The 25,800-nt window shown below is 48.3% G+C and overlaps 1 protein-coding gene across 2 annotated transcripts in view; it reads right to left on the bottom strand.

Annotated features, from left to right (window-relative positions):
* The window catches only part of FGF2 (fibroblast growth factor 2), a 52,828-nt gene that overhangs the window by 6,495 nt on the left and 20,533 nt on the right, over nt 1-25,800 (bottom strand). For both annotated transcript variants that reach the window (XM_084768777.1, XM_084768776.1), the window contains exon 2: nt 4,514-4,617. In XM_084768777.1, the coding sequence (XP_084624903.1) occupies nt 4,514-4,617 (104 nt within the window). The remainder of the gene's footprint in view (nt 1-4,513; nt 4,618-25,800) is intronic.

Below are 25,800 nucleotides of genomic sequence, written 5' to 3'. Positions count from 1 at the left end.
CTTTGGGGCTGCATAACTGAGTCCTAAAACAGTACTTTTCCACCTTTGCAGAATATATGGAAAGAAGAAAGTCTCTCTAAAGAAAATGTTTCCAAGGGCTAGGAAGATGATGGTAAAGTGCTTGCCACGGGAGCATTGAGGGCCTGAGTCTGAGCTAGCTCCCGATCCACATCTTAAAAGCCTGGCATTGCTGGACAGGGGAGCACCTGTCTTTAATCACAGCACTTGGGAGACAGAGGCAGGTGAATTTCTGTGAGTCAGAGGCCAACCTGCTCTACCTACAAGCTAGCCAGAGCTACATAGTATGACCTTATCTTTAAAAGGGGGGGGGGGCAGCAGAAACGGTATCATGTCTTTCTCTCACAATCCCAGCATTGCAGAGGTGGAGACAGGATGACCGCGGGCCTTGCAGGCCAGCCAGGGAGCCTAGCCTACTTGATAAACTCCAGCGAGAGATCCTGTGCAAAACCAAACCAAACCAAACGAACAAAACACCAAGGTGCCTAACTGCCTGTGACCTCCACAGGAACGGCACACAAGGGCTACACAGACAAACAAGCAGCCATACACACTTAAATAAGAAGAAATTTGACAAAGAAGGGAAACTGTACACCTGAGGGACGGTACCACGGTTGAGCTTTACTCTCAACAGCACATGTATCCACACATATGAGAACACACACACACACACACACACACACACACACACACACACACACACACACATACAGATGTTTTCAAATCACGAGCGATCCTTAACCCAAAGGCTTTCAGACTGCTGTCTGTCATGTAAAGGTGGCGCAGTACACACCAGTCCTTTCTCGAACCTTCGAAGGGCAGTAAAGACAAGATGACTCTGACGTACTGTTTTCTGCAAGAGGACGAGCACATTGGAAGCCACTGCAGAAACCATGGAGAAGGTGCCAGGTCTCAAAGACGCTCAAGACACATGGCTAACGCTAACGGAGGTGCCTATTAACGCATCCAAGTGGACCCAGGCCACCGCCTCTCAGCGCTTCTCACCCTCCCCCCACTCTAAGCCCCTCTAGCCCCTGAGCTCCGCCAGCCCTTCTCGCAGCTTCTCTTTCCTGTATCACCCACCCATTTTGGCCACGGGTTCCTCTTGTCCACTTGCCTCCTGGCTCCCTTTTTGGCTCTCTTGGTCCTTGTTCTCTCAGCGGGGGTTTGCTTCTCCTCTCTTGGTCCTCTGCTCTTGGCTCCTGGTCTGTTTTCTCCCTCTCCTCCTCTCTCCTTTGATGGCCCAGTCTATTCTGCTGGCCATGTTCATTCTGGAATCTTCCAGACGCCTCTGGCTGAACTCTCATTATCTACAATAAAAACCTTCTCCTCAACTGTACACCTGGGAGCGGCCATGTCCTTATTTGCACTCAGTGTGTAACATTCACGGCAATCCTGTGTTGCCACCACGCACAAGGTGACGGAGGGGGGGGGGTTGGGGGGGGCAGCAGGGCAGGTAGAAGGTGGGCAGGCATATGCCTGTAGCAAGCACATGCTTACAACCAGCTTCTCCAGACAGGAGGCACATTCACACACACACACACACACACACCCCACACACACGATGGCTCCTGCTCAGGAAGGAGCACTCATCTCTTCATTAGAAGACTGACAGTCCACCAGGACCAGATGAGAAGAGGGATTCGCTGAGGAGGTGTGGCGGCCATCCATCCACACTGGATGCTGAGGCCAGAGATTAACTCTGCACTGGGCCCTCAGCTGGAGTGGCTGGTGCCCTCCTCAGAAGAGCCTGACGAATCTTGAATTGTCCGTGTGCGTGTGACCATTGGAGCGTGCATAACTGCTGAAAGTCTGTGATAATTTTCTGAACTTTACTAAACTAACTCCTACCCTGTCAACTTGGCAGCCATGGGCTGCATCCTGAAGGGTTCAGCATGCACTGAGGGGACAGAAATCCAGCGAGACTCCTATCTGCTATCAGGAGCACTGTTCTCCTTGCTGAGGTAGGGACCAGAAACACTGCCTAGCTCTTAGGACTTTATGAAGCTTGGCACCTATTTGTCCAGAGAAAAGGCCAGAACTCTCCGTGAAGACCTGAATGGCTCCATTTTCACCTCCACCATCTTTAATTTGTTTCCTCTGGCTTGTCACCCTGTCAGCACAGGGATGGGGGGGGGGGGGGCAGGTAGGCCCTTGACAGCCATCCAGCGTATGTTGTTGAGACCAGTTCTTTTTGTGACTGACATACAGGCTCTCTGGGTGCAGTCTTACCCTAGCAAGGCATTCACTGAGCAAGATTACAACAGAGAGGAAAGAGTGGAACCTCAAGGCCACGGGGCTCGTGCCGTCCACAGGCAGTTATGACCGAACCAAGACCAGTGCAGCTCAACTCAGCCCTGAAAATGCGGCCTGTGTTTTGCTGGGGTCCAGACAGTCTGCAGTTCCTGACTCAGATGTGGCCCCGTGACTGTGGAAAACTGCAGATAAAGCCGAGGAGGAATGACCTCCCGGACCAAATAAGGTCACAAGGGCAGGGAAACGCAGAAGGAAGAATTCAAGATAAGGGAGTAAAAGATACTGTTCGCTCAAGTGCTGCTTGCCGTGCTCGCTAGCAGCTAGCTATACAATATATAAACAGCAGTGGGGGAAAAAAGAAATGTGCATTCTTGAAATGATCTCAGAGTCTTGCATCTCTGTCTACCATTACCTTCCTTCCCAGATCCCCGAGATGCCCACACAGTTGTCATGGCCACAGCAGTGTTTCCTCTTCAACTCTGATTCATCTCCCTGACACCCTGGAGCTCCTTTAAGCTGCCCTACACTGCTGCCAGAGTGCTCTCCTGCAGACGCCAACCCTACCGGCCTCTCAGCAAACATGGCTAGCTTGGCCGCCGCCTCTCCAGCCTTCTCTCTTCCCTTCTGTTGTGTTCTGCCCTCTGAAGGTCACACTCCAGCTGGGGTGAGTTGCTTGCAATTTTAGAGATGTGTCAAGTGGCCTCTTGTAAGCACAGCTTCAGCCCTACCCGTGCCTGGGATCCTTTTCACCCAACACCTTTACAAGTCACCTCTCTGAGTCCTATGAGAGCTAGTCACTTTCTTCTCTAAATTACTCCTAACGTTAGAATACCTCCAACCTTTTCCTGTATTACTATGTGCATGTGGGAAATACAAAAACAACTCAACAAAGTACTCACAACACACCTACAGCTCTGTCTTCCTGCACAGTGGACCCGTTAGGAGCAGAGAACACATGACACCTGGCTTTTTAAGTCTGCTGTCTAGCACATCTGGCCCACCATACATTCTATGAGTATGGGCTACTTTGTTTGTTTGTTTGTTTTTGTTTTTTGAGACAGGGTTTCTCTGTATAGCCCTGGCTGTCCTGGAACTCAGTGTTTCCAAACATCCAGGCTGTTCTCAGACTCAGAGATCCACCTCTCTCTGCCTCCCGAGTGCTGGGATTAAAGGCATATGCCTTGGCTGGGCAGCCTTGCAGGCAAACAGAGGAAGGAGATAGTGGCTATCCTGATGAGACTTGATAGCCCCCCATCCGACCCCCCGTCAGAAGTCTAGGGGAGGGGAATAGGGCAGAAGGAGGGAGGGTGGAAAACTGGAAGATACGAGCCAATAGATAACAATCAGATTGTAATGTAAATAAATTATAATAAATAAAAATATTTAAAAAGTAACAACAAAAAAGAAATGTGTCACACACACCCCACCCCCCCCAGCGAGCAAGAGCTACTCTTGAAGAGGGTCTTGAAATGTGTTTAGCTGCCACACAAAACTATGAGCCCTGCACACAGCTTTGTCAATTATCCTGCCAAGTCCAATGTGAATAACGAAATTAATCGAAGTATCTCTGCCAGACGACTGATCTGAAAACTGATGACTAGACAATCTCTTTCTCTCAGAAACATAAATGCCCTCGCTCAGAAAAAAACTGAACAATTTGTACACCTGACAACGTTGTAACTATGCAATGCTATGGCACTCTCTGCCAGGAAAGCTAAAAAGGTTATACAGAGCAGAGGGTGTGGTTCAGGGAAAGAGCACTGGCCTGTTAGCACAAAGCCCTTGATTCCATTCTCAAAACCACACAACCAGGCCTTTACACACTTGACACAGGAGTGTGCCCTGCGTCCTGTGCCTTTATTCCACAGTACCATTTTCTATGCACTGTGTGCACAACAGACTGTACCGCTGGTCTTGATAATGAAGGAGACACTGGCAGGTGTGCCTTTATGTGGTCTTTAAACGACTATAAAGGAGACTTTCCCCAACTGTTTTGCAGAGAAAAGCACAGTGAGTTGGAGCCATTGTGAATGTAGACTGCGTGGACTCTCTCTCATGTGCGCTGTGTGTTCCTCCCTACTCGTCCTAACGTCTGTGAGATGCAGGCAATGATGCTAGTATCTAGGGAGACAAGGAGACAAAATGATGCACATGAAACCCAAGCAAAGATTCCGTGCCAAGGCTAGTAAACACACGCGCAAAGCAAGCGGGATAGCCACCTCCAGAAAGGACTACTCACAGATGCCAGCAGCCGGCCATCTTCCTTCATAGCAAGGTACCGGTTCGCACACACGCCTTTGATGGACACAACCCCTCTCTCTTCTGCTTGGAGTTGTAGTTTCACTGTAAGTAACAGAGAAAAATTATAAGAGAGCAAAGAAGCAGTCCTACGATACATGGCTCATAGACACACCACACCAATACACACACACACACACACACACACACACACACACACACACACCACATACCCATACATGCACACAAATACAGTCATACACAAACACACATACCACACAACTACACACACAGGCATACACACACACCACACCACATACACAAACACACACACACATCATACACACAGACACACACAAACACAAACACACACACAGGCACACACACACACACACACACACATCACCATACATGCAGACACACACACAAACACAAACACACACTCCACATGCACAGGCATACACACACACATCCTCAACAAATTAATAGATAATGAAAATGTGGTATATATGCAAATGGAATATTATTCAGCTGTAAAGAAAAAAATCATGAAAAATTTCAGGAAAACAGGTGGCATTTTAAAATATAATATTAAGCAACATGACCCAAACTCAGAAAGAACAAAGCTCTCATGTTCTCCCTCATGTGCAGACCCTAGCCCATAATATAAATGTGTGTGTGTGTGTGTGTGTGTGTGTGTGTGTGTGCGCGCGCGCACGTGTGTATGTTTGAGCATCTACAATGGAGACAGAAAGGATTCGGTGATAAGAAAGACAGAACGCAGGCACAGGATGCATCAAAGAGATGGGCGGCTAGCTTTCCTAGTTTCAATTCTGTCATAGCTGGTGTCCCCTGTGGCGGGCAGTTGCTAATGAAAGTGTAATGCTCTGAGCGAGGCCCCAGGCCTTCAGATTCTCTGCGTATGCTGAGCTTGGGTCAGGGAAAGCATTTGAATGGCTTCCTTAAGCCAGCGGTGTGGTGTTTGTTATTCATGAGTCACTTAGAACAAAGTGATATTTTAAAATAAAATGAACGTATTGTGAGACTCCATGCAAATGAGGCCATCTGTGAGATGTTTGTGCAACTGCCTCAACATTTTTAAAGTCTTGTTTGGCCACTTTTTCACAAATAAAGGGAACTCCAGTCCTCTGCCCCCTCGGGAGCTGCCTCCCCGATTCCTCACATCTTATTTCTACCTTATCTTTGCCTTTTCTGATATATTCATCTCTCCTCTGGAGGGACAGCCTGTTCAGCTATTCTTATTTTCATAAGTTTCTGTGGCACCCCAACATGGTTACAGGTGACCTTCCACACTACATGGCTTTCAGGAAAACCGAACTACATGTCACATGATTATGATAACATGATTTGGACAAAAAATATCTAATTAGTTGGGAAAAAATGAGGTTAAACAGCTATACTTGCTGTTGGGAGGCAGTGCTTGCCTGCTAGGACTGCCTTCCCCAGAATGTGTTTTGGCTACCAAATGCTAAAAGACAAGTCCTGGGGTCAAATAAATCTTGTGAATTCTTAACAGAGGCAGCTTGGGTTTATTGCAGCTTACAGTTTGAGGGGCTCAGTCCATCATAGCAGGGAAGGCAGGAAGTGCAGGACAGGAAGTGGGAGCAGGACAGAGTGGCAGGACACCCTCCATCTTGGTAGATCGACAAGTAGAAATGGGACCAGAAACAAGACCAGGCATTCACCTCTAGTGACTAGCCCAGGCCCGCAGAACCCCCAAATAGCATCCAGCTGGGGACAAGATAGTCACATGTGCAAGCCCACGAGGACGACTTCAAACTCGGAATAATACCAACTTTAATGCCAAATGTCTCACAACTCTGCCCAGTAAAACCTATGATGTAAGTCAGTATAACAGGCTCAGGTACAGAGTGTTCATCAAATGTGTTTGGTCACAGAAAAAAGGAAGTCATAAGTCCTCCAGTACAAATAGCCCAGGGGACCATTGGGACACTACTCAGAGGAGTAGAAAAACCCGATGATAGTTCCAAACTTTAGAAACCAATGAAATGTGATTGTAAGGTAAGTTGACTTCCCTAGTGTTTACAAGTCGCTAAGGAAACAACACAGAACAGCTTCTGACCCTGGAATAATGATTAAAATTGCTAGATATGACGACATTGCAGTGATTATATCACACTGTTTTTCCTATCAGGAAGTCACTATATACATAGAATGAGACCTAATATATGAGGTTAGCTTTAAAACACTCTGGCAGGATCGGCATCTGTATGGAGTAGGGAGGAGAAGGAAAACACAAGTGATGTGTTTCAGATCCACGTGTGACCTGTGCTTGAATGCTATTGGTCATTACCCACTAAGCAGTTGGCACTACTTGCAGAGGCTTGGAAAACAACCAGAGTTGGGTATATCATAGAGGCACAGATTTCATTTAAAGACGAGTCACAGCTGAGCTTCAGTCAAACAGAAATGAACTACCTGCATACGCAGATGATCCCTTCGCAGAAGCTGATGCACAGCCATGTCCATCCCTTTTATCCTAAGGTGATATCTGTCCTTTTCCTTCATGGTGAGGTATACTTCTTGGATGCAGTAAAAAGACAGACACTGGATTTTTTTAATCTAATTCGTTAGTCTGTATCTTTTAATTAGGGGATTGAAACCATTAATCAATAAGCAGTGTTCACTGATTCCTGTTAGTTTTGTTGCTAGAGTGTGGGTGGAAAGGTGCAGGCAGGTTGAAAGTGAAAATGTGAAATGACCTCCTTAACACAAGCTGATGTGGCAACTGTGACACATGACAAGCCAGGCCAAGGCAAGAAGTCCAACCAGAGATGGTCAGCACAGTCCACAGCGGCAGGAAGTCAGGCTTCCTAGGCAGGCAGTATGAATGGCAGACGTCTCAAGTATTTGACCGAGGTCCTGCAGCTGGGCTGCTCTCCTAACAGCCCACTCAGCCGTGGAGCCTTTCAAGATCCCTTTCCTGGAGCCTATGAGCTGGTACCCAAGCCCGTGCTATATGAGCTGACAGGGATATTCAAACCATGAAACAGATAGGACACATGCGCATCACACACATCAGAGGATGCACCTAACCTAGCCCAAGAGAGCAGAGGCAATCGGGTAACAGGGAAAACTGAACGGAGGAGGAGTTAGCAGTTAATCAAGAAAAGAGACAGACAACAAGATCGCATCTTACATAGTAGCATCTGTAGAAGAGAGGGAAAAGAAGAAAAACCTACCCCACGGACACATGTGGCTGCATGAGATATGTGCTGGCCAGTGGGCGTGGGCGCTCTGGATTCTGTGCTGAGGAGCACGGTCGTATGACATGAGATCAGAGAAAGAGAGTTCTGAGGAAACAGTAAGGCTGGAGTATAGCCAACACATACAAAAGGCTTGTGGGCATAACTACCAAGCGTGGAAACAGAGGAAAAGGTGTAAGGAAGGGAGGAAAAAGGGAGGCAGGGAAGAGGAGAGAGGAAGAGATGGGGAGTTCAGAAGAGAGCCACAGGTACATTTCTGTCTTGGGAAGCTAAGGACTAAGATGACTAGAGAAGGCGGGAAAACATTCCCAAGAGACACCCTGACAGAGCGCCTGGAGGAAATCCAAATGGGAAATTTCCAGAAGACCATCTCAAAGAAGATATGCGACAGGTGATGGGGAGATGCTGACAGTGGCTTCCTAGGGAGCAAAGGCTGTACTCAAGACAGAGGGGAACATAAAGACGGTGACGCCTTCCGGGAGAAGACAAAGCAGACGCTGAGCAAAGGCAGAATCCATGGCTCTTTAATGGCTGTGGAAGAAACAGAGCAAGCTGAACTTGCAAGAGTGAAGCCATTCAGTCCATCTGGGGCAAGAGTTTCTGTGCGCAACACACACACACACACACACACACACACACACACACACACACACGCACGCATGCATACACAGAGACACACACATAAGCAGATCATACACATTCTTCACACACTATGCATATACCACACGGGTGGGGGTGAGGGGTGGGAGGGTGGGGGAGGGGGGGTAGGGAGAGGGACAGAGGGACTGCTTTTAAGCAACATAGCCTCCTAGGTTACCCACTTTGCTTTAAGATTTGGGGAAATTGCCGAGGTGTTGGGAAACCTTCGATTTGGTCAGGGGCGAGAGACTGTGTAGGAGAGAGCACATATGATCTACAAAATATGTCTGGGACATCTTTTTAGAAGTTTCATTTCTGACCACACGTGGTGGTACACACCTTTAATCCCAGCACTTAAAAGACAGGTTGATCCGTGTGAGTTTGGCGCCAGCCTGGTGTACACAATGAGTTCCAGGCTAGCCAGGGCTACATAGTAAGACCTTTCCTCCTCTCCCATGCCTGACACCAAGAAACAGTGTCCTCTCTCCTGTACATAATCTTATGGCAGTGGGCCACATTCCCTGCACCGTAATACATCCACAGACCCACTGTTCCCAAGAGAAACGTCACAGAAGCGACGCAGATCCCACACCGCGTCTCAGTGCATTGTCCTGTAAATGACTTGGTCACTCATTTACCAGCCTGGGCTCGGGTCCACTCGTGCAGCAGCAATTATTTCAAGGCCTACGGCATCTCTCCCTCCACATGGTGATGCTCTCGGGGCCACTGTGTGAGTTTTCTTTACTTGGGCCAGCAATAGTGTCATTTTCTCAGCAAAAGACTTTGAAACCCAAGCAAAACTTGTCAAGTCTGCACAGAAAGACAGTTAGAAAGCAGCCAAAACTATACTGCAAGGCCACTGTTCTGCCTTCCAGCGACAGGCAGTGTGTCACAGCCAGAACCGCACTGCAAGGTCGCTACTTCTTTCCGGTGACAGGCACTGTGTCTTGAGACCCTCACTATACAGCAGGCAGAGTCACACACAGTTTTCCTACTCACTCAGAAAGACTTTCTGTGCCTAAAACTGAGTGATGGCATGTGCTCGCTCTTAACGGAAGTGTGTTTGAGTCAGCAAATAACTATACCAGCTTTGCTTGTCTCCATGGAATGAAAATCCACCACTCCCTGATAAACAAACTCCTCACCGTGGCTGCAGTTCAAAGACCTAGTGTGTGTGTGTGTGTGTGTGTGTGTGTGTGTGTGTGTGTGTGTGTGTGTGTCTTTGATCAGGAGCCGCCACTGGAATCCCATGACCATGCGAGTACCAACAAAGAGATGTAAGAAACTAAAGCATCACACACACATGTTAAAAATGAGAGCAGTTAACTTCTGTACGCACATGGGATGCCCAACAGCACTTGGATACCCAGTGATGCTCAGATGCTTGTGAACTGGCGTGGCTTAGAAGCTTTGCACACTTCCTCTCAGTGAAAGACTTTTAAAAAGTTCTTCATTGGCCTGCCATCCCAAACCCCAACCACCTCCCCTCCACTGTATTCATAACACAACCAAAAGATTAAAATGTATGAATCATATCAGACATGCTGATAGTTTATTAAGAAATTTGTATTTGCAAACAAGGTTACATTTGGGGACAGTAAAAGAAAACAAAAGGGAAGGGGAAAACAGAAGAAGGGAAAAGGACAGCTAACTAGCTAAGAAATCTGAGTTCTTCTCTCACTACCCAGTCAGGACACAGGTTTAAGAGTCCACTAAATCTAGCCAGGCATGGTGGCACACGCCTTTAATCCCAGCATTCAGGAGGCAGAGGCAGAGGCAGAGGCAGGCGGATCAATGTGAGTTCAAGGCCAGCCTGGTCTACAAAGTGAGTCCAGGACAGCTAAGGCTACACAGAGAAACCCTGTCTCACCCCCCCCCAAAAGAGCCCATTAAATCTTTCTGTATATCAGTCCTAATACTGACAAAATAAAACATGTTTTCCTGATATAAGATCATCAATGGTAATAAATTGTGTAAAAATAATTTAATCGAAATTTTGTGCGATGTAACATGCTTGTAGTCTTCATTCTCCTGTCATAATTATCCTACTTATAGAGTACACCATTTAATTTTACAATTAAAAATGTGATACTGTTTATCTGACTCATGGTAAGAGCAGGGCCATTACAGGCCATTCTGATCAATAAGAATCCACAAAAGTGCCCTACAAGATTTCCTCTGTCAGGCTGTCACTCCACGCCCAACAGCAGATACATCCGGGTTATCTGACTACAGAGGAAGGCCGGTGCAAGCCGAGAGCGCCTGTCAGATGACGCCCGAGTCTTCATCTTCCCTCATTTTCACTGTCTTGCCAGGTCTTGCCAGGTGGCACACCCCTACTAAGGCGGTGACTTGTCTGTTACACGTAAATGCCCTCACATCACCAAACTATGGCGTTCCGAAGCTCTGGACTGGCACAGAGGCAAAGCAGACACAGTGCAGACATGGGCAAAGAGAACCCTGGTCCCTGCTCAGTCAGTGGACAGTCTCTAGCCTGTCTTTTCTATAAGTTTGTTTTGTTCTGTTTTGATTTTAATTAGGTGTGTACATGGGGGAAGGAGCATGTGCATGTGCAGTGCCCACAGAGGCCAGAAGAGGGCACCAGATTCCCTAGAGCTGGAGTTACAGGAAGCTGTGCGCCTCCCCACAAGGGTGCTGGGGACAGACTTCAGGTCTTCTGTGAGAACAGCAAGTGTCATCCAGCCCCTACTCTCACCCTTTCCTTGGTGACTGGTTCGGAGACACGGGAACCCCAAATGCAGCCACCACGGACTCTCTCTGGCCTGCTTCGTGGGTCGTAGAAATTCAAGTGAGAAAGTACTGTTAGCCTCCGGGGAGGGGCATTTCATAGCAAGAATAGCCGCAATACCGATGCCCCACGGATCAAGACGTCAGGACCCCACGCTGACTTCCACCGGGGCAAAACAAGGCAGCGCTGAGCGCATGGAGCTATAAATAAACACCTGGCTCCCCTTATAAAAGTCATTAGTCCTGTATGCGCTCAATGGAGAAATGTTCCTAAAGCGTTGCTAAAAATAAGTGGCCCGGGAATCACAGTAACGGAAAACAGACTGTGGCTGCCAGGCATGGGGCCGGGGAGTTGGCGCAACTGTGTAACAGTGAGGAGGGGAGGATCCCTGTGATGGAGAACTGTGGCGTAAGTGCAATGTCCCCATGGCCTGGGTGTTTCTAACCACTCGGTCCCAGCCATGGAGAAGGCAGTGGAACCACTGGAGGCGGAGGCTGGTTGGAGGACTTCCTGTTCGTGCCCTGCTTCTTGTGTGCTGCCTCAACGTGACCATCCAGCCTCCAGTGCTACCCCCCATGACTTCCCTATCTTCTGTCGTGGCTTTCCTGCCAGGAAGGACTGTGTCCCCTGCAACTGTGAGCCAGAATAAACCCTTTCTCTTTTAAGTTGCTTTTTTTCCCCCCCAGGGTGTTATTTTATCACAGCAACAGAAAAACAGCTAAGACAGGGATAGTCTATGTTTTCACCGTGTTCATGTCAACAGTGTGCCTGGGATACCAGACTGTAGCTTTGTAAGAAGGTAACGTCTCCCTGGATGAAAGGAGATGAAATCTACATTATTTCATACCACTGCATCTGAATTAATTTTTTGCTCTCCCAAAGTATAAAATTTAATTTAAAAAAAATCAGTCAACTGCTCAAAATCTCTACTTATGGTTTGATAGTTAACATTCTTAGTGTGTGCATCAAGATCCACAAATGATTGAGCGGAGCTATGTCGTGTGAGGAAGGGAGTTCCCTCTAGGTATTATTTTACTATTGGCTTCAGTTTCCACGTACACTAAGAATGGAAGGAACTCAGAATCCAGGCTTCAAAGCCAAATGCAGACTAAAGGCTTTGCAGTGCCTGGAGATGTCCTGTAGCCACTGCTGCCCAAAGATGTCAGCCAGGGTCCATTTAGAAAAGGGGCTCTGCTCCTGCAGTGAGCAATCCGAATGCAGCTTCTTAAACACGTGCCATGTCATAAAAGCACAAGACAAAGAGAAAATGCTGAAGCAAAGTTTTAGTTGATTAAGTGAATTTTAATGATTTCTTTCTTAACCATCACAGGAAAATGTACAAAATGAACCGGCATCATTGTGGCTTTTTCCCCCTCACGGCTTAGTCTCCTTAGTAAGCCCTCAATTATTCAGAGACTCTCAGTTCCCTGTTCTGCAGCCTCTGCTTTCACCTGAGGTGAGCAAGGGCAAAGTAGAGGGAGGCTGCGACTCGGATGCCACTCTGCCCCCATCTGTCGCCATGTTAGTATCAGGAGGTGCATGTTTGCGTGCACATGCGCATGCGTGTAAGGGTAGACAAGAAGAATTCCTGGACCTTAGACAGTGGAATGTTAAAAAAAATATTATTAACAATGATCTTCTCTGGTAGCTGCAGAACATTTGATCCCTCTGCATTCTTCGCGTGCCCTGCAAGAAGCATGCTTGTGCTACCAAGAAGGCAGCGTCTTCTTGAAAAGGCCCAAGAAAGCTGTGGGTGGACACAGGCTCCCTTGTCTGAGGAGACCAGCAACAGGAGGCCCTGAGCAAGTCGGTAGTCCTAACAGGAACGAGCCATAGGAAGTCAGAATATTAGTCAGGGTTGGCAGCTGCCAGAACTGAGGAACATAATCACCGAGGACAATGGCTGACATTTCTAATATGATAGAAATCAATTCTTGAAAATTCCTCGTCAACCCGTTGGGTTGTCTCAACATCCAAGGACACAAAAGTAGTTGTACCAAAAGTGGGTAGCAGCTCTATCAAAGTTGCAAACTTTGGGGTACTCACTGCAACTTTGTTCATGATTGCTACAACCTGGCTGCAAGTAAGATATCTTTGTGTTAATCACAGAACAAACTGTGGCTCATCCAGGCAACAGAATACACACACACACACACACACACACACACACACACACACACACACACATAACTCAGCACTAGAAAGACACACGTGATCAACGAAGGGAAGGGCCTGAGGAACCATACAGGAAAGGAAAGAAGGGGGTGGGCCTGTTGGAGGCTGTGGTGAATGTTTCGAGCTCAAGATTCGCCGGGTAGTGAGATGACTGAGTGTGACACAGTGACAGAGATGCTGTCACACTGCACCTGTCCAAACCCCTGAAATGCACAGCACCTTCACTAACATGAAGGACAGACTCAGAGGTGAGCAAGTATGGGTTTACTGTGACAAGTGTACGCGTGTAGTGTAAGACACGAGTGATGAAAGGCTGTAGAAGGCAGGAGGAGATTGGGGAAAGTCTCTAATTTCCCCCTAATGTTGTAACCTGAACCCTCTCTTACAAAACAATGGCTTTTAATTTAAAATAGGCAAAGATAGGGCCACACAGGAAACATTCAATAGCAAAGCAGTCTTGTGGTTAAGATTTAAGAGTAGGAATGCACAGTGGAAACTGTGACAGTGTAGAAAACAATCCTCAACTGACAGCCCTGATAGGGTCCAGCTACACACACACACACACACACACACACACACACACACACACACACACACAAGATACACACATTTACCTACACATATATGTACATAAATGTTCACATTCACATATACACATGTAGACATGCAGACATAAATACACATATATACATATAAACTCATACACACACACACACATCTCTTATTGGCATTTAGCTTATGGTCACCAATGAAAGCTCCTTATCAAAAGCCATTAACCAAGCTAGAGTGTCTTAAAGTCGTAAGTGGTCAAAAGAGATTAGCTATAAACATAAGCCACAAGCAAGTAATTCTGCAATGGACCCAATGGACCCAAGAGAGGAGCACCTCCCAACTCCAGCCTCTTCCTGGCAACAGCCCTTTCTTCCCATCTGAAATGCTCTTGGACACTTCCACAGTGCCTGAGTGTTAGGTAAGGACCCTGTGGAGATAACGCAAGCACTCGGGTGAGTGCCAGTCAGCCGGGCTGTTTGTGTCCCTGGCAGTTCTTTCTGGATTAAAAAGTCAACATTCATCTGCAAGACTCAATCCGGGCAGTTCCAGAACAGCGCAGTGGTGTATGCAGGCAGAGCCCAGGGTGGACGGCAAGCTGCCCAACTTGCCCCAGCAACTGAGGAGCCATTCTGTGCGACTGCGGAAGGCGTTAGGAAAACACCTCTCAAAGCAGCCTGGAGACGAAAGAGTTTTCTTTGAGTCTCATGAAAATAGCCCTGCAGCACGTCCCTCCGTCAGGCGAGCTCCACTCTGGAAAACCCTGCTCCCTGCCAAGATCCCGGGGTCCAGCTCCAAGATTTTTGAGGCCCTTGCAAGGAAAACCTCTTTTGTCCTTCCTTTCAGGAGAGGTGCTGGGTAGATGCAGGGGAGAGCAGAAAACTGCATTTTGTTGTTGTTTGTTTGTTTTTGTTTTTGTTTTTTTGCTTCAAAGTCTCTAGGAAGAAATGGCCTCTTCTTTGGCAGGACTGAGATCTCAGTCCTGTCCTCTGGGTGCAGCAGCCTAGGACTGACAGTCAGCAGGCTGACCCCTCCATGGTGACATCTTTAAAGTAGCCGCCATCTCTTCACTGTCTGCCCCTGAGTTGAGCACACAGCTGACACTCACAGACTAGGCCCAGTGGCTGGTAAGCTTGTTAGACTTCCGCCAGCCTCCATAGGTCTACTATATGAAGTCCTGGGTTGTCCTATATTTAAAGTCTTGTCCAATTCAAACATCTCAGAGATCTAAAAAGAAGAAACATCCTAGATTTCCTTTCTCATGTTTCACAGCACTCCTGTCCCCAGTGTCACTAGCTAAGCCTTCGTGGTGCCAGGTGCAGTCTCAGGACACCATCCATAGCAGGGGCAATGAAGAGAATTCACAGTCGAGGAACCCCTCTGTTGGACTCAGTGGCGTCCACTTGTGTGTAGAGGTGTTTGACTCTAATTTGGTTTTGCCTATATTCTTCACACAGCACCGACGAAGCATTCTCTGTACCTAGCTCTGTACCGCAGGACGCACAGGCACACTCCCCCTGGCAGTGATAGCTACATAGAAACATACCCACCGAGGCAGGAATCCGGCAGTCAGCAAAAAAAAATGGCGCAGGAATGCCAGAGACACCTTGTGGCCTCCTTGTCCATTTTTCCTCCTTAATTCTCAGTAACATGGAAAGCCACGACAGAACCCGTCTTCACACCCAGACCTCAGAGTCTCTGGCCAGCTTCATGGTACTGCCGTGTTCTAACATATTTATGAGCATGGATGCTCTTAAATTTTGTAGGTAACTTTCTTCCTGTCACGGGTTGGATGTGAAGTGTCCCCCATAAGCTCGTGTGTTTGAACACTTGGCCCCCCCGCTGGCAGCACTGTTCTGGAAGGTTATAAGACATTTATGAGGTAGTGCCTGACTTTGGGAACTGTGTCATTGGGGGTGAGCTTTGAGGGCTTATAGTCTGGCCCTATTTCCTGGCCTAATTTTTGTATGAATGGATAAGATCTCTCTTTCCTGACTGCCAGGCCTGGTGTCACATCCCTGACGCTTTCCCACCACAACGACTGTGTCCCCTCTGAACTGTAAGCCCAAATAAACCTTTTCTCCCCCGCTTTTGCTGAGGCACTCGGTTACTGCCTCATTCCATCTCAGAGTGGGAGGTGAGTGGGTGAGTGATAGGCTTTAGTTATGAGCTCTATAAATGAAGTAGAAAAAGACAAATGAAATTCCCAAGTGTAGACCAGGAAAAGTGGGTTCATATAATCAGAACTATAAAGAGACTATGGGCTCTTTGGAAGAAACGCACTGAACTGAAAGCATCCGAAGGCTTGGTAGTGGGGATTGCCCACAGTTCTGCTCAAGTGTTAAATAACATACAGATGGCTTTGATGGTGCCAGAGAGCGTGCAACACAGGAAGAAATGCCTGGCTGAACCAGAAGGGAAAAGGGGACCTCAGGCTGGTCATATTAGGAGCAATGAGGAGCAGCCTGCAGTTTCTGCCTCAGAACCAGCGCTCTGCTTTTTTAGTTATTGATGCCTTTGCCAGTCCCTGTAAAGGAAGGTACCAGAAGGGCATCCACATAAAGACGCTCTCAGAGAGGAGAGGAGGTTTCTGAATGGAACATGACCACCTTGCCCTGTGGCTGCACTGAACTAGAGCAGCTGGGCTCTGCACTGCTGTAGCTCCACAGTTAATCTGGTTTTGATACACTGGGGGATTTAGTCAGAGGTATGAAGGCAGAAGCTGTGTGAGAGGCTCACTCACTCTCTGAACCTTTGTTCCTAGAGCAGACACTGAAAAGTCACCCAAACCAACCTCAGGGAGAGACATCATAGCAAAAAGAAACCTGGGCTTCCACTACCCTTGTCAAGGTACTAGAACGTTTTTAAAAAGCCATTTCAGATTGCACAGGGAGAGAGAGAGAGAGAGAGAGAGAGAGAGAGAGAGAGAGAGAGAGAGAGAGAGAGAGAGAGAGAGTGTGTGTGTAGCTGTGTAAGAATCCTGACCTAACAGTGATGTACCCTGCACAGCTGAGCCCCCATCCACCCAGGAACACGACTAACAATGAGATGCTTTACTTTAGGGCGCTGGGATTAGAGCTGTTTGTTGCACAGCACTAGTTAACTATAGTGCTGGAAACAAAGAGATACAAGACCCTGGAAGGGAGGTTTCAGGAGAAAATAAAAGTCCAACAGCTATGTAGTATGTGACAGTTTTATCCTAAGTATTCTGGCTGAGTTACTCTACTGTTGCTGTGAAGAGATACCATGATGAAGGCAATTAGAGGGGAAAGGATTCATTTATGTCTTATAGTTTCAGAGGATGAGTCCAAGACCACCATGGTGGGGAGCATGGCAGCAAACAGACAGTGCTCTGTGGTACCAGAGCACTAACTGAGAGCTCAGCTCACGGGACAGAACCACAAGTCAGAGAGAGCTGAGAGTGGTGAGTCTTTTGAAACCGTAAAGCACACCCACCCTCATTCACACTCCCTCTAACAAGGCCACACCTCCTGATCCTTCCCAGACAGTTCCGCCAACTGGGAGCCACACACTCAAATATATGGGCCTAAGGGAGTCATTCTCATTCAAAGCGCCACGGTTGTTAGGGCTCTCTCCACAGCAGTACGCTGAGGGTGGACAGCCTCACCAGAGGAACGCGGGTGAGGCCAGACAGAGCGCGGGTGGACGTGAGGGCAGTGGAAGCCAGGCCTGGTTTGAAGTGAAGACAGGGGCAGAAGGCAGCACCTGCAGCCAAGGAATACACTCTCCCGCTGCGCCCCCCCCCCAACTCTGCCAAAGGCAGCAGCTCCCCAAGATTCATGCACCCACACCTGAAATGATTGTCTAGCTTCATGGCTTTCCAGTACAGAAAGGCACTTAACGCCCTCCGGCCCCAGTGCCAGCCTCACATAAGAACATTCTTTTCTGTTGTCCATGCGCATTTGGTTTCTCCCCCTAGGCTAGTGGTGAGCCTTCAGAGCCAACCGGCCTTATGCCCCAGCCCAGGCGGTCGTGCAGCCTTGAGCTTTTACACAACTGTCAATGAAGCAGGAGCCAGTTTGGTAAGTTGCCAGGCCCAAGGCCATAGAGTCCTGGGGTCAGAGGTGAGCAGTCTCACCCTCCTCAGTGGCTGGCTACGAGGCATGCCGTGCTGTACTTTTTGAGATACCATCTCAAAGATGAGGCCACCAGAAATTGCAGAGTGTATGCCTTCGCTTCTTTCCAAAAGATATATTAAGGATCTAGAAAAGGTAAACTCTCCTACACTGCTGGAAAAGGAACATAAACTGGCTCAGCCATGTGGACAGCTGTATAGGCGTTCCTAAAACACCAATCCCATAATGCCATGCGATGCAGCGATCCCACCATCAGACCTAAGTGCACAGGAAGAGGAAGCACATCAGAGAAACCGTCACTACCAGTGTGTACGGCAGCACTGTTCACAGTAGCAAGATATGGGCTGGCCTTGAGGTTCACTGGCAGATGAACAGATGAAGGTAAGTAGATAACACATTCCGCATATATGAAACATTCAGGTAACAAAATCCTGACATTTGTAGACCTTACTTGCATCAAATGATAAAAGTCAGGTACAGCAAGGCAGGTGACACACACACACACACACACACACACACACACACACACACACACACACACACACAGATGTAAAGATGGACAGTGGAAGCCCACCATCACACGTGCTTAATATCCCTTTTTATTAGGAACAATCAAATCCTCTTTACCAGGTAATTTGGAATACATGTGCCGACCACAGGTGTCCTAGAAGCCTTCCTCCCAGCTGTCCCCTGTCACCCAGCCTCCTGTCTTCCATATGCCTTAGGCCTGATGAGCACTGCCCATCTTTATGTTGTGAGCATGTGCTGAAATGTCACCATTTACTCTATAAATATGCACAATTATGCATCGATTTTGATACGCTTTTTAAAGAATCATACTACAGAGAAATATAAAAGCATGCTTTGGTCCTAGCAGTTGTTTGCGTGGGGCTTTGGCCAGGGTTGGGAGGGAAGATGAGGACATGAAGGCCTGCGAGGGTCCCCCCTCCACCCCCTCTCCACCCCCCCCAGCATGCTGACCTAACTGTTCCCATTTCTACAGTCGGCAGAGGCAACGACTGGAGCTTATAAAATTTTCTCAAAATGCCATAAAATAAGTGCGGGAGGAGATGGCAAATAGCTCCTGGCCCCAGTACAGACACTTCCCCCCGCTAGCTGAGGCGCCTGAAACCACAGTGGGCACGCGTCTCTTCCCCTGCTGTGAGGACAAGTCACTCTGTTTTCCTTCAGTGTTCCCTGCTTGTCACATTTGGAGCCACTGAGCCAAGAGCGCTGGACGGAAGGCTCGGGAGCCTGGGCGTACTCGTGTTTCCATCCGAATCTCTCTTGCTTGGTCTTCAGTTGTTTTGTGTCCAGCTGCCCCCACCCCATCCATTCCCTGGTCTACTTCCCTTAACCTAACCCCCCCCCCCAATGTAAATGACCTTTTCTGATTCCTCCAAGCAATATGTCTGCTGTCTATAAAACGCCTCTCGACTTTGCACTACCCACCTGGTCCCCGCAGTCATTCTGTCCGAGTCACTCTGAGTTGAAATGTTTCAAGCCTGAAAAGAAATCTCATGCCTGTGGATAAGTTATCGTAATGGCCAGAGACAAATATATATGCATGTAAAAGTTTGCTCAAGCCACAGCTTTTATCACTATACCAATTTTCCCAAGACTGTCTGGAACATTCCACTGTCTATGGGTCTAAGGCAGTGGTCATTTGCACACAAAGAAAGAAGAAACCAAGAAAACAAAACATCAGCAAAGGGTAACGATAAGTGGGGGTCGGGGTACACCGTTGCTTGGAATGTAAATTAGTCTGAACACTAAAAAAAAAAAAAATCTAAGTACAGAGGCTGGTGAAGAACAAACAAGCAAACATAACTCCAACATATACCAAGGGATCAGAACTAGCACATATGCAGTGCACACCAAAGCGACTGCTGCAGACCCCAGAGCCTGATGGGATCTTTACTGCTTAGCTTAGGCCACTGAACCCAGGTCCTAAGGTGCCAGACGCTGGCCGTCACCAAAGGCCCACTTGGGACAGTGGGTCCAAGTTCATTTTCTTGCAAAAATGAAAATTAAAGAGACGGACTCTCATGGGTATATGCAAAGCAGTGGCAGCCTTTATTGAGTGTGACAGAAAATAAAATAAAATAGGAAAGTAAGAAAAAATCCTGAGTACTTTTGGATTTCCTTTGTCTAGGGGTTTCCATAGGACTGTGGTGGAAACTGCCAAAAGGCTGAGGTCATTTCCACTGAGGCTGTCCTTTTTTTCTGCGCTGTCATGGGCTGAGCCAAGGAAGGGTCCACACATACAGGTCCTGCCCCCCAAGCACAACAAGGGCATGAGCAGGCAGTTTATTTCTGGTTGGCGCCTCCTCTGCCCATTTCTGACTGCGGCTTACTGACTCTCTGTTGGCTGTCAGTCACTCGGACAGCACGTCTCCCTTCCCAGGTGGCTCTGGGTAATCACGTTAAGCCCTCTGGCACGCCAAGCCTTGATCTTGACTCTCCTGGACATTAGTCTCTGGCTGGTGTTGCTACCTCTGACCTTGCAGGTGTCCTAGAGTGCCCATGTGTGTGCGTGCATGTGTGCATGTGTGTATGTGTGTATGAGTGTGCACGTAGGGGTGTAAGGAGGGATAACGCAGAAGATTATGATGAAAAGTACATTATATTACATTATATTCATGTATGAATTGTCATAAGAAAGCCACTCATTCTGAGGAATGAATATATGCTAATAAAAACTATAAAAAAGATGGTCACCTGACCCTACCCACCAGAGCACCAAGGCTAAGAACTGACCCCCCAACCATCTGCATTTTTAGACTCATGAGAAGAACCTGTAAACTACAAAGTAATCTACAATCGCCTATTCCAATAAGATCCATGCTGGAGCTGACTTCCTTACCCTAGCCCGGACTTCTGCCTGAGACACTCACTCCAGATCTGCTCAGAGGCTCTTTCTGCAGCTGTGTCCCTTAACTGCAGCGGGAACAGCATGCTCCCCTCTTTTGCACATCCAGCGTGATTCCAGCTCCATCTTCCTCTTAGGAACCACTGCCTCCCGGCTTTCTGTCCCTGCAGCCCAACTCTGTGAGCTGCCACTCAATCCCGTTACGGCAATGCCAGCTACCACTCTGGGTCCATACATAGGCTATGTGGCCTTTTCTGTCCTATACTGGCATTCAGTCAGGCTAAGACCTGGACAAGAGGAACGGCTTCTGACACCAAGTGGCTTTTGAACTCAGACCTGCTGCAGCTTCCTCTCTGGGTTGCCTCTACAATCTCAAACACCATTACTTATAATGAGCATAGTAGAAAAGTATCCATGGTGGCGGGTTGTCCAGGCTGGCGGGATCAGTGTGTGGGAGCGGGTGTCCAGGCTGGGTGAGATCAGTGTGTGGGAGGGGGTGTCCAGGCTGGCGGGATCAGTGTGCAGGAGGGGGTGTCCAGGCTGGTGGGATCAGTGTGCAAGAGGGGATGTCCAGGCTGGCGGGATCAGTGTGCAGGAGGGGATGTCCAGGCTGGCGGGATCAGTGTGTGGGAGGGGATGTCCAGGCTGGCGGGATCAGTGTGTGGGAGGGGGTGTCCAGGCTGGCGGGATCAGTGTGTGGGAGCGGGTGTCCAGGCTGGCGGGATCAGTGTGCAGGAGCGGGTGTCCAGGCTGGTGGGTTCAGTGTGCAGGAGCGGGTGTCCAGGCTGGTGGGATCAGTATGCGGGAGGGGGTGTCCAGGCTGGTGGGATCAGTGTGTGGGAGGTCTCCAGGTTATTAGGTGCACTGCCCTTGCCTGCATCAAGATTTCACACCTCATTTGCCTGTTCTCTTTCCACCCTTGCCTGAGGCAACGGCTGTGCTCCTCACACATTCCCACCCCAGTGTGCTTCCTTGCCACAGCATCAGAAGCGACAGCACCAACCCGTTATGGACTGACGCCTGAAACCATCAGCCAAAGTAACTCTTCTCTCTTTATATGTTGACTGCCCCTGGCAGGCATTACAGTAGCAGGAAGCTGACTAACTGACACAGGGAGCCTGGTCTTACTCATTTTCCCCTCGGGACCTCAGGCAAGTAAGGTTTATTCCTCCCTCGTGTGGGTGGGCCTTTTTCAGTCAGGACAGCAGAAGGCAGCCTCGAAGCACATCAAACCTCCCATAGTTTCCTCCCCAGGCTGCCTTCTATAGCCTCATGCACCATTCTTTTTTTTTTTTTTCCATGCACCATTCTTAACCTACCCATGAGTCTGTTGATTGACCGAGTCTCCTCCTGATCCTGTCTCTTTGCAGGACTGTAATTAATGACTTCCTGGAAGCCGAGCTGCTCCGTAAGGAGGTGCCCAGATGTGGGAGAGTTGAAGGAGTGTGAGATGGTTTCTTAGCTACTTCCTGGTCCCCTTCACCAGGTGACTGAGGGCTGAAGACCCAGACCAAAACTCCACTTGCTCAAAGACAGGAACACTGCTGCTGCCTAGCTCTCTCCTGGGCACATCCTGGTGTTCCAGAGTTGTGTCTCACACTTCCCCACCATTCACTCATCTCAGAACATTCTACACACAAGGGTACATTCTTTCTTAAAAGTCACACATCCATGGGCACAAAAGATTCCCCTGTATCCTTTTTGTTCACAGCTCCAGCTCCCTCCAAAGTTACTAGACCTTGTTAAAGGGCCTTATGCCCTTTTCACATCTCCTCCTATGCATTTACCCCATGAGCAAGTGGGGCCAGGGTGTGCATTTCATAACAGGGCAGGCTCTTCAGTGTTAATCAACAATCCCTTTCCTCCCTTGATGCATGGAGGGCTTTCTGCTCCAGAGCAGATGCACGTGACTGTACACCCTACTCTGCACGAAGCAATGAGCTGACGGACTCATGCTTCTTGCCCGGACAGCTGCAGTAACTTCCTACCTCTGCCGCTGCTCTCACCCTCGCTGGACAAGGCTTGCAGGGCCCATACCAATCCAGTGTGATGACGGTCTTGCCTCCCACCTCACTTCAGCCATCCCAAATGCATCACAGTTCCCGGAACACAACACACTTGGCTTTGCCTCCTGAGCCTTCATGCCCTTACCCGCCCACAAGCCTGGCAAAAACCTACTGACTTCTAACACTCTGCACAGAAGGGTGCTCCTATCCGAATCCATGCCTAACTTAACTTTCCCTATTGAAATCCACTGGTCTTAGCTGGACACGCACTTTTAATCCCAGTGCTCAGGAAGCTGAGGCAGGAAGATTTCAAGTTCAAGGTCAGCCTGGCCTACATAATACAACTCAATCTCAAATATTTTATCACCTTTATTGACTTACATTTCTTTCTTGCCTTGCTAGACAATACACATAAGTCATAAAGCCCTCATCTTATTTGGGTTTTAAACCTCAGTACCTAGTGATGAATGCAATAATGTAATGGACAATTTGTGGTGAAAATAACTAACTCATTTTGTATTATTTTAAATTGAGGCGTGACTTGTTTGGTCCCAAATAACATTCAAGATAAAGTTAAAAAAAAAAAAGATACTGACACTATACCAAGACCGAAACTTTTTAAAGTAATTTTTCAATAAGGCAAGCAGAAAACGAAGAGTTGAAGACTGGTAGGGCCACCGGTGAGATTTTCGTGCTTGCTGAAGTGAGCCACGTGCTTTGCTTTCCTGTAGCCAATAGCTGAGCAAAAGTTTCCCAGAGGCCAAAAGGTAAAGGAACGTGGCTGCTAGAAGTGCAACCAGACCTGACCTGGTTATAAAGCAGAAATCTCTCCCCAGGAACCTCAAGGTGATGAGGAACCTCACTGTGATGAAAGAACTAGCAGCCACACCATGTCCAGGGCGTTGTTTATATTCAGGAGTGCAGGACGGAGCACGAGCGGAAGGTAATTGGTGCACTGGTCGCCTCACACACCTTTTGTTGCTTTGTGCTAAGAACACAGAAGCCTGCTTTCCCAGCTATTCTGAGAGATGGCACTAAGTGTTCTCAGCTGCCATCATCCCAATGTGCTCCGAGCACTGGAAGCTGTCCGTCCCCTGCAACTGCACATTATACCTGCCCCCCACACCTTCCCTGGCAAACACCTCCTAAGTCACAGAGAATCAAAGCTCCCAGAGCCAATTCTATGGTTTCCTTCACCACGAAAGCTCACACCAGCACACAGTCCTGAAACTCCACTTTCAGAGGGATGCCGTTAAAAAATATTATCTCAGTGACAGGCAGCTGGGTTGGGAAGAAGGCAGTTTTCCCATATCTGTGACCCTTTCCTCTTACCATAGTTTGGACTATGGAGGGCCACGAGAACCTGAAAAGACACACCCCCTCTCAGAAGAGCAGCTTGCACCTGTTTTCAAGGCATCGAGACCACCTGAGGGTACACCCATGTCAAACTCTCAACCTGGGAGAAGGTGGCGGCCTCACCGCCACCCTGAGGGATCGTGCCCTTCACTGGCAGCCAGTGAAGGCCTCTTCCAGAGAGACAGAGTGCTTAGGGAACACCCGTGTGGAAGTGGGGCACAGGCCAGGCTCTGCAGAACTCTGAAACACAAAAGCTCTCCAGTTCTACATCATTAAGCGTGGCCAAAAGTAACTCAAGGGTGGAAAATATTCAAAGTAGGTGTAACCAAACAGATACCCCAACTGTTTTTCCTTTAAATCTCATGAACAAATGGAGAGAAAAGCTACCCTGCGTAATACAACCTCCTGCAGTGCCTTCCAAGAAAAATTAGTTGAATTGCAAGGCATATAATAAATAACTAGAGGAACATCCTCCATAGGAATATTAGAAGCTTAGTTGTTAAGACTGGGTGGAAAGTCTAGCAAAAACCCCAAACTGGGTTTGTAATAATAACCTAGAGTCTGTATGGGGCCCTGGGTTCAATCCTCAGTAAGAAAAACAACAGGAAAATATGAGTTTCTTGTGAACCCACTCAAATTGTAGTGCTCCCAAGGTTGCTGTGTAAGAGGTGTGCTCCCCAGGTTGCTGTGTAAGAGGTGTGTTCCCGAGGTTGCTGTGTAAGGCGGAGTGCTCCCAAAGTTGCTGTGTAAAGAGTGTGCTCCCAAGGTTGCTGTGTAAAGAGTGTGCTCCCAAGGTTGCTGTGTAAAAGGTGTGTTCCTGAGGTTGCTGTATTAGGAGTGTGTTCCTGAAGTTGCTGTGAAAGGGGAGTGCTCCCGAGGTTGCTGTGTAAAAGGAGTGCTCCCAAGGTTGCTGTGTAAGGGGTGTTCTTGAGGTTGCTGTGTAAAGGGGAGTCCTCCTGACGTTGCTGTGTAAGAGGTGTGCTCCCGAAGTTGCTGTGTAAGGGGGAGTGCTCTCGAGGTTGCTGTGTAAAAGGTGTGCTCCCAAGGTTGCTGTGTAAGGGGAGTGCTCCCGAGGTTGCTGATGTAAGGGGAGTGCTCCCGAGGTTCTCTGTGTAGCCTTGGCTGTCCTGGACTTGCTTTGTAGACCAGGCTGGCCTGGAATTCACAGAGAGCCACCTGCCTTGCTGCCCTGAGTGCTGGGATTGCAGGCATTTGCTACCACGCCTGGCTTAGAGGGCACATTATTATGTGAGAAGTGTCTGTCTCTTCTTGACTCCCACAGGAAACAGTATCTGGTCTGACACTGACTGTACCCTGCTGGCAAAAGCCTGACACACAGGATGAGCTACAACAGGGAAGGGCGCTGAGGGGGACTGAGGGGCAGGTGCTGATGGTTTATTCTGCTTAGTCAATCCACTCAAGAAGGAGCCAGTGTCTTGGCTTCTTCCTGATGCTGTGATGAAAAATAAAGCAACTTAAGGGCCAGAGCGCTGGTTTGAGGCGCAGTTCCAAGTTGCAGTCTGTTAAGGCAGGGGAGTCTCAGTGGCAGGAACTTAAAGTAGCAGCTGGCCACACTGAATCCACAGACAGAACAAGA

The sequence above is a fragment of the Acomys minous genome (genome assembly GCF_964271855.1).
Source record: "Acomys minous genome assembly, chromosome: 19".
Lineage (NCBI taxonomy): Eukaryota > Metazoa > Chordata > Mammalia > Rodentia > Muridae > Acomys > Acomys minous.
The sequence above is the reverse complement of the archived record's forward strand: the minus strand, read 5'-3'. Positions and strand labels throughout refer to the sequence as shown.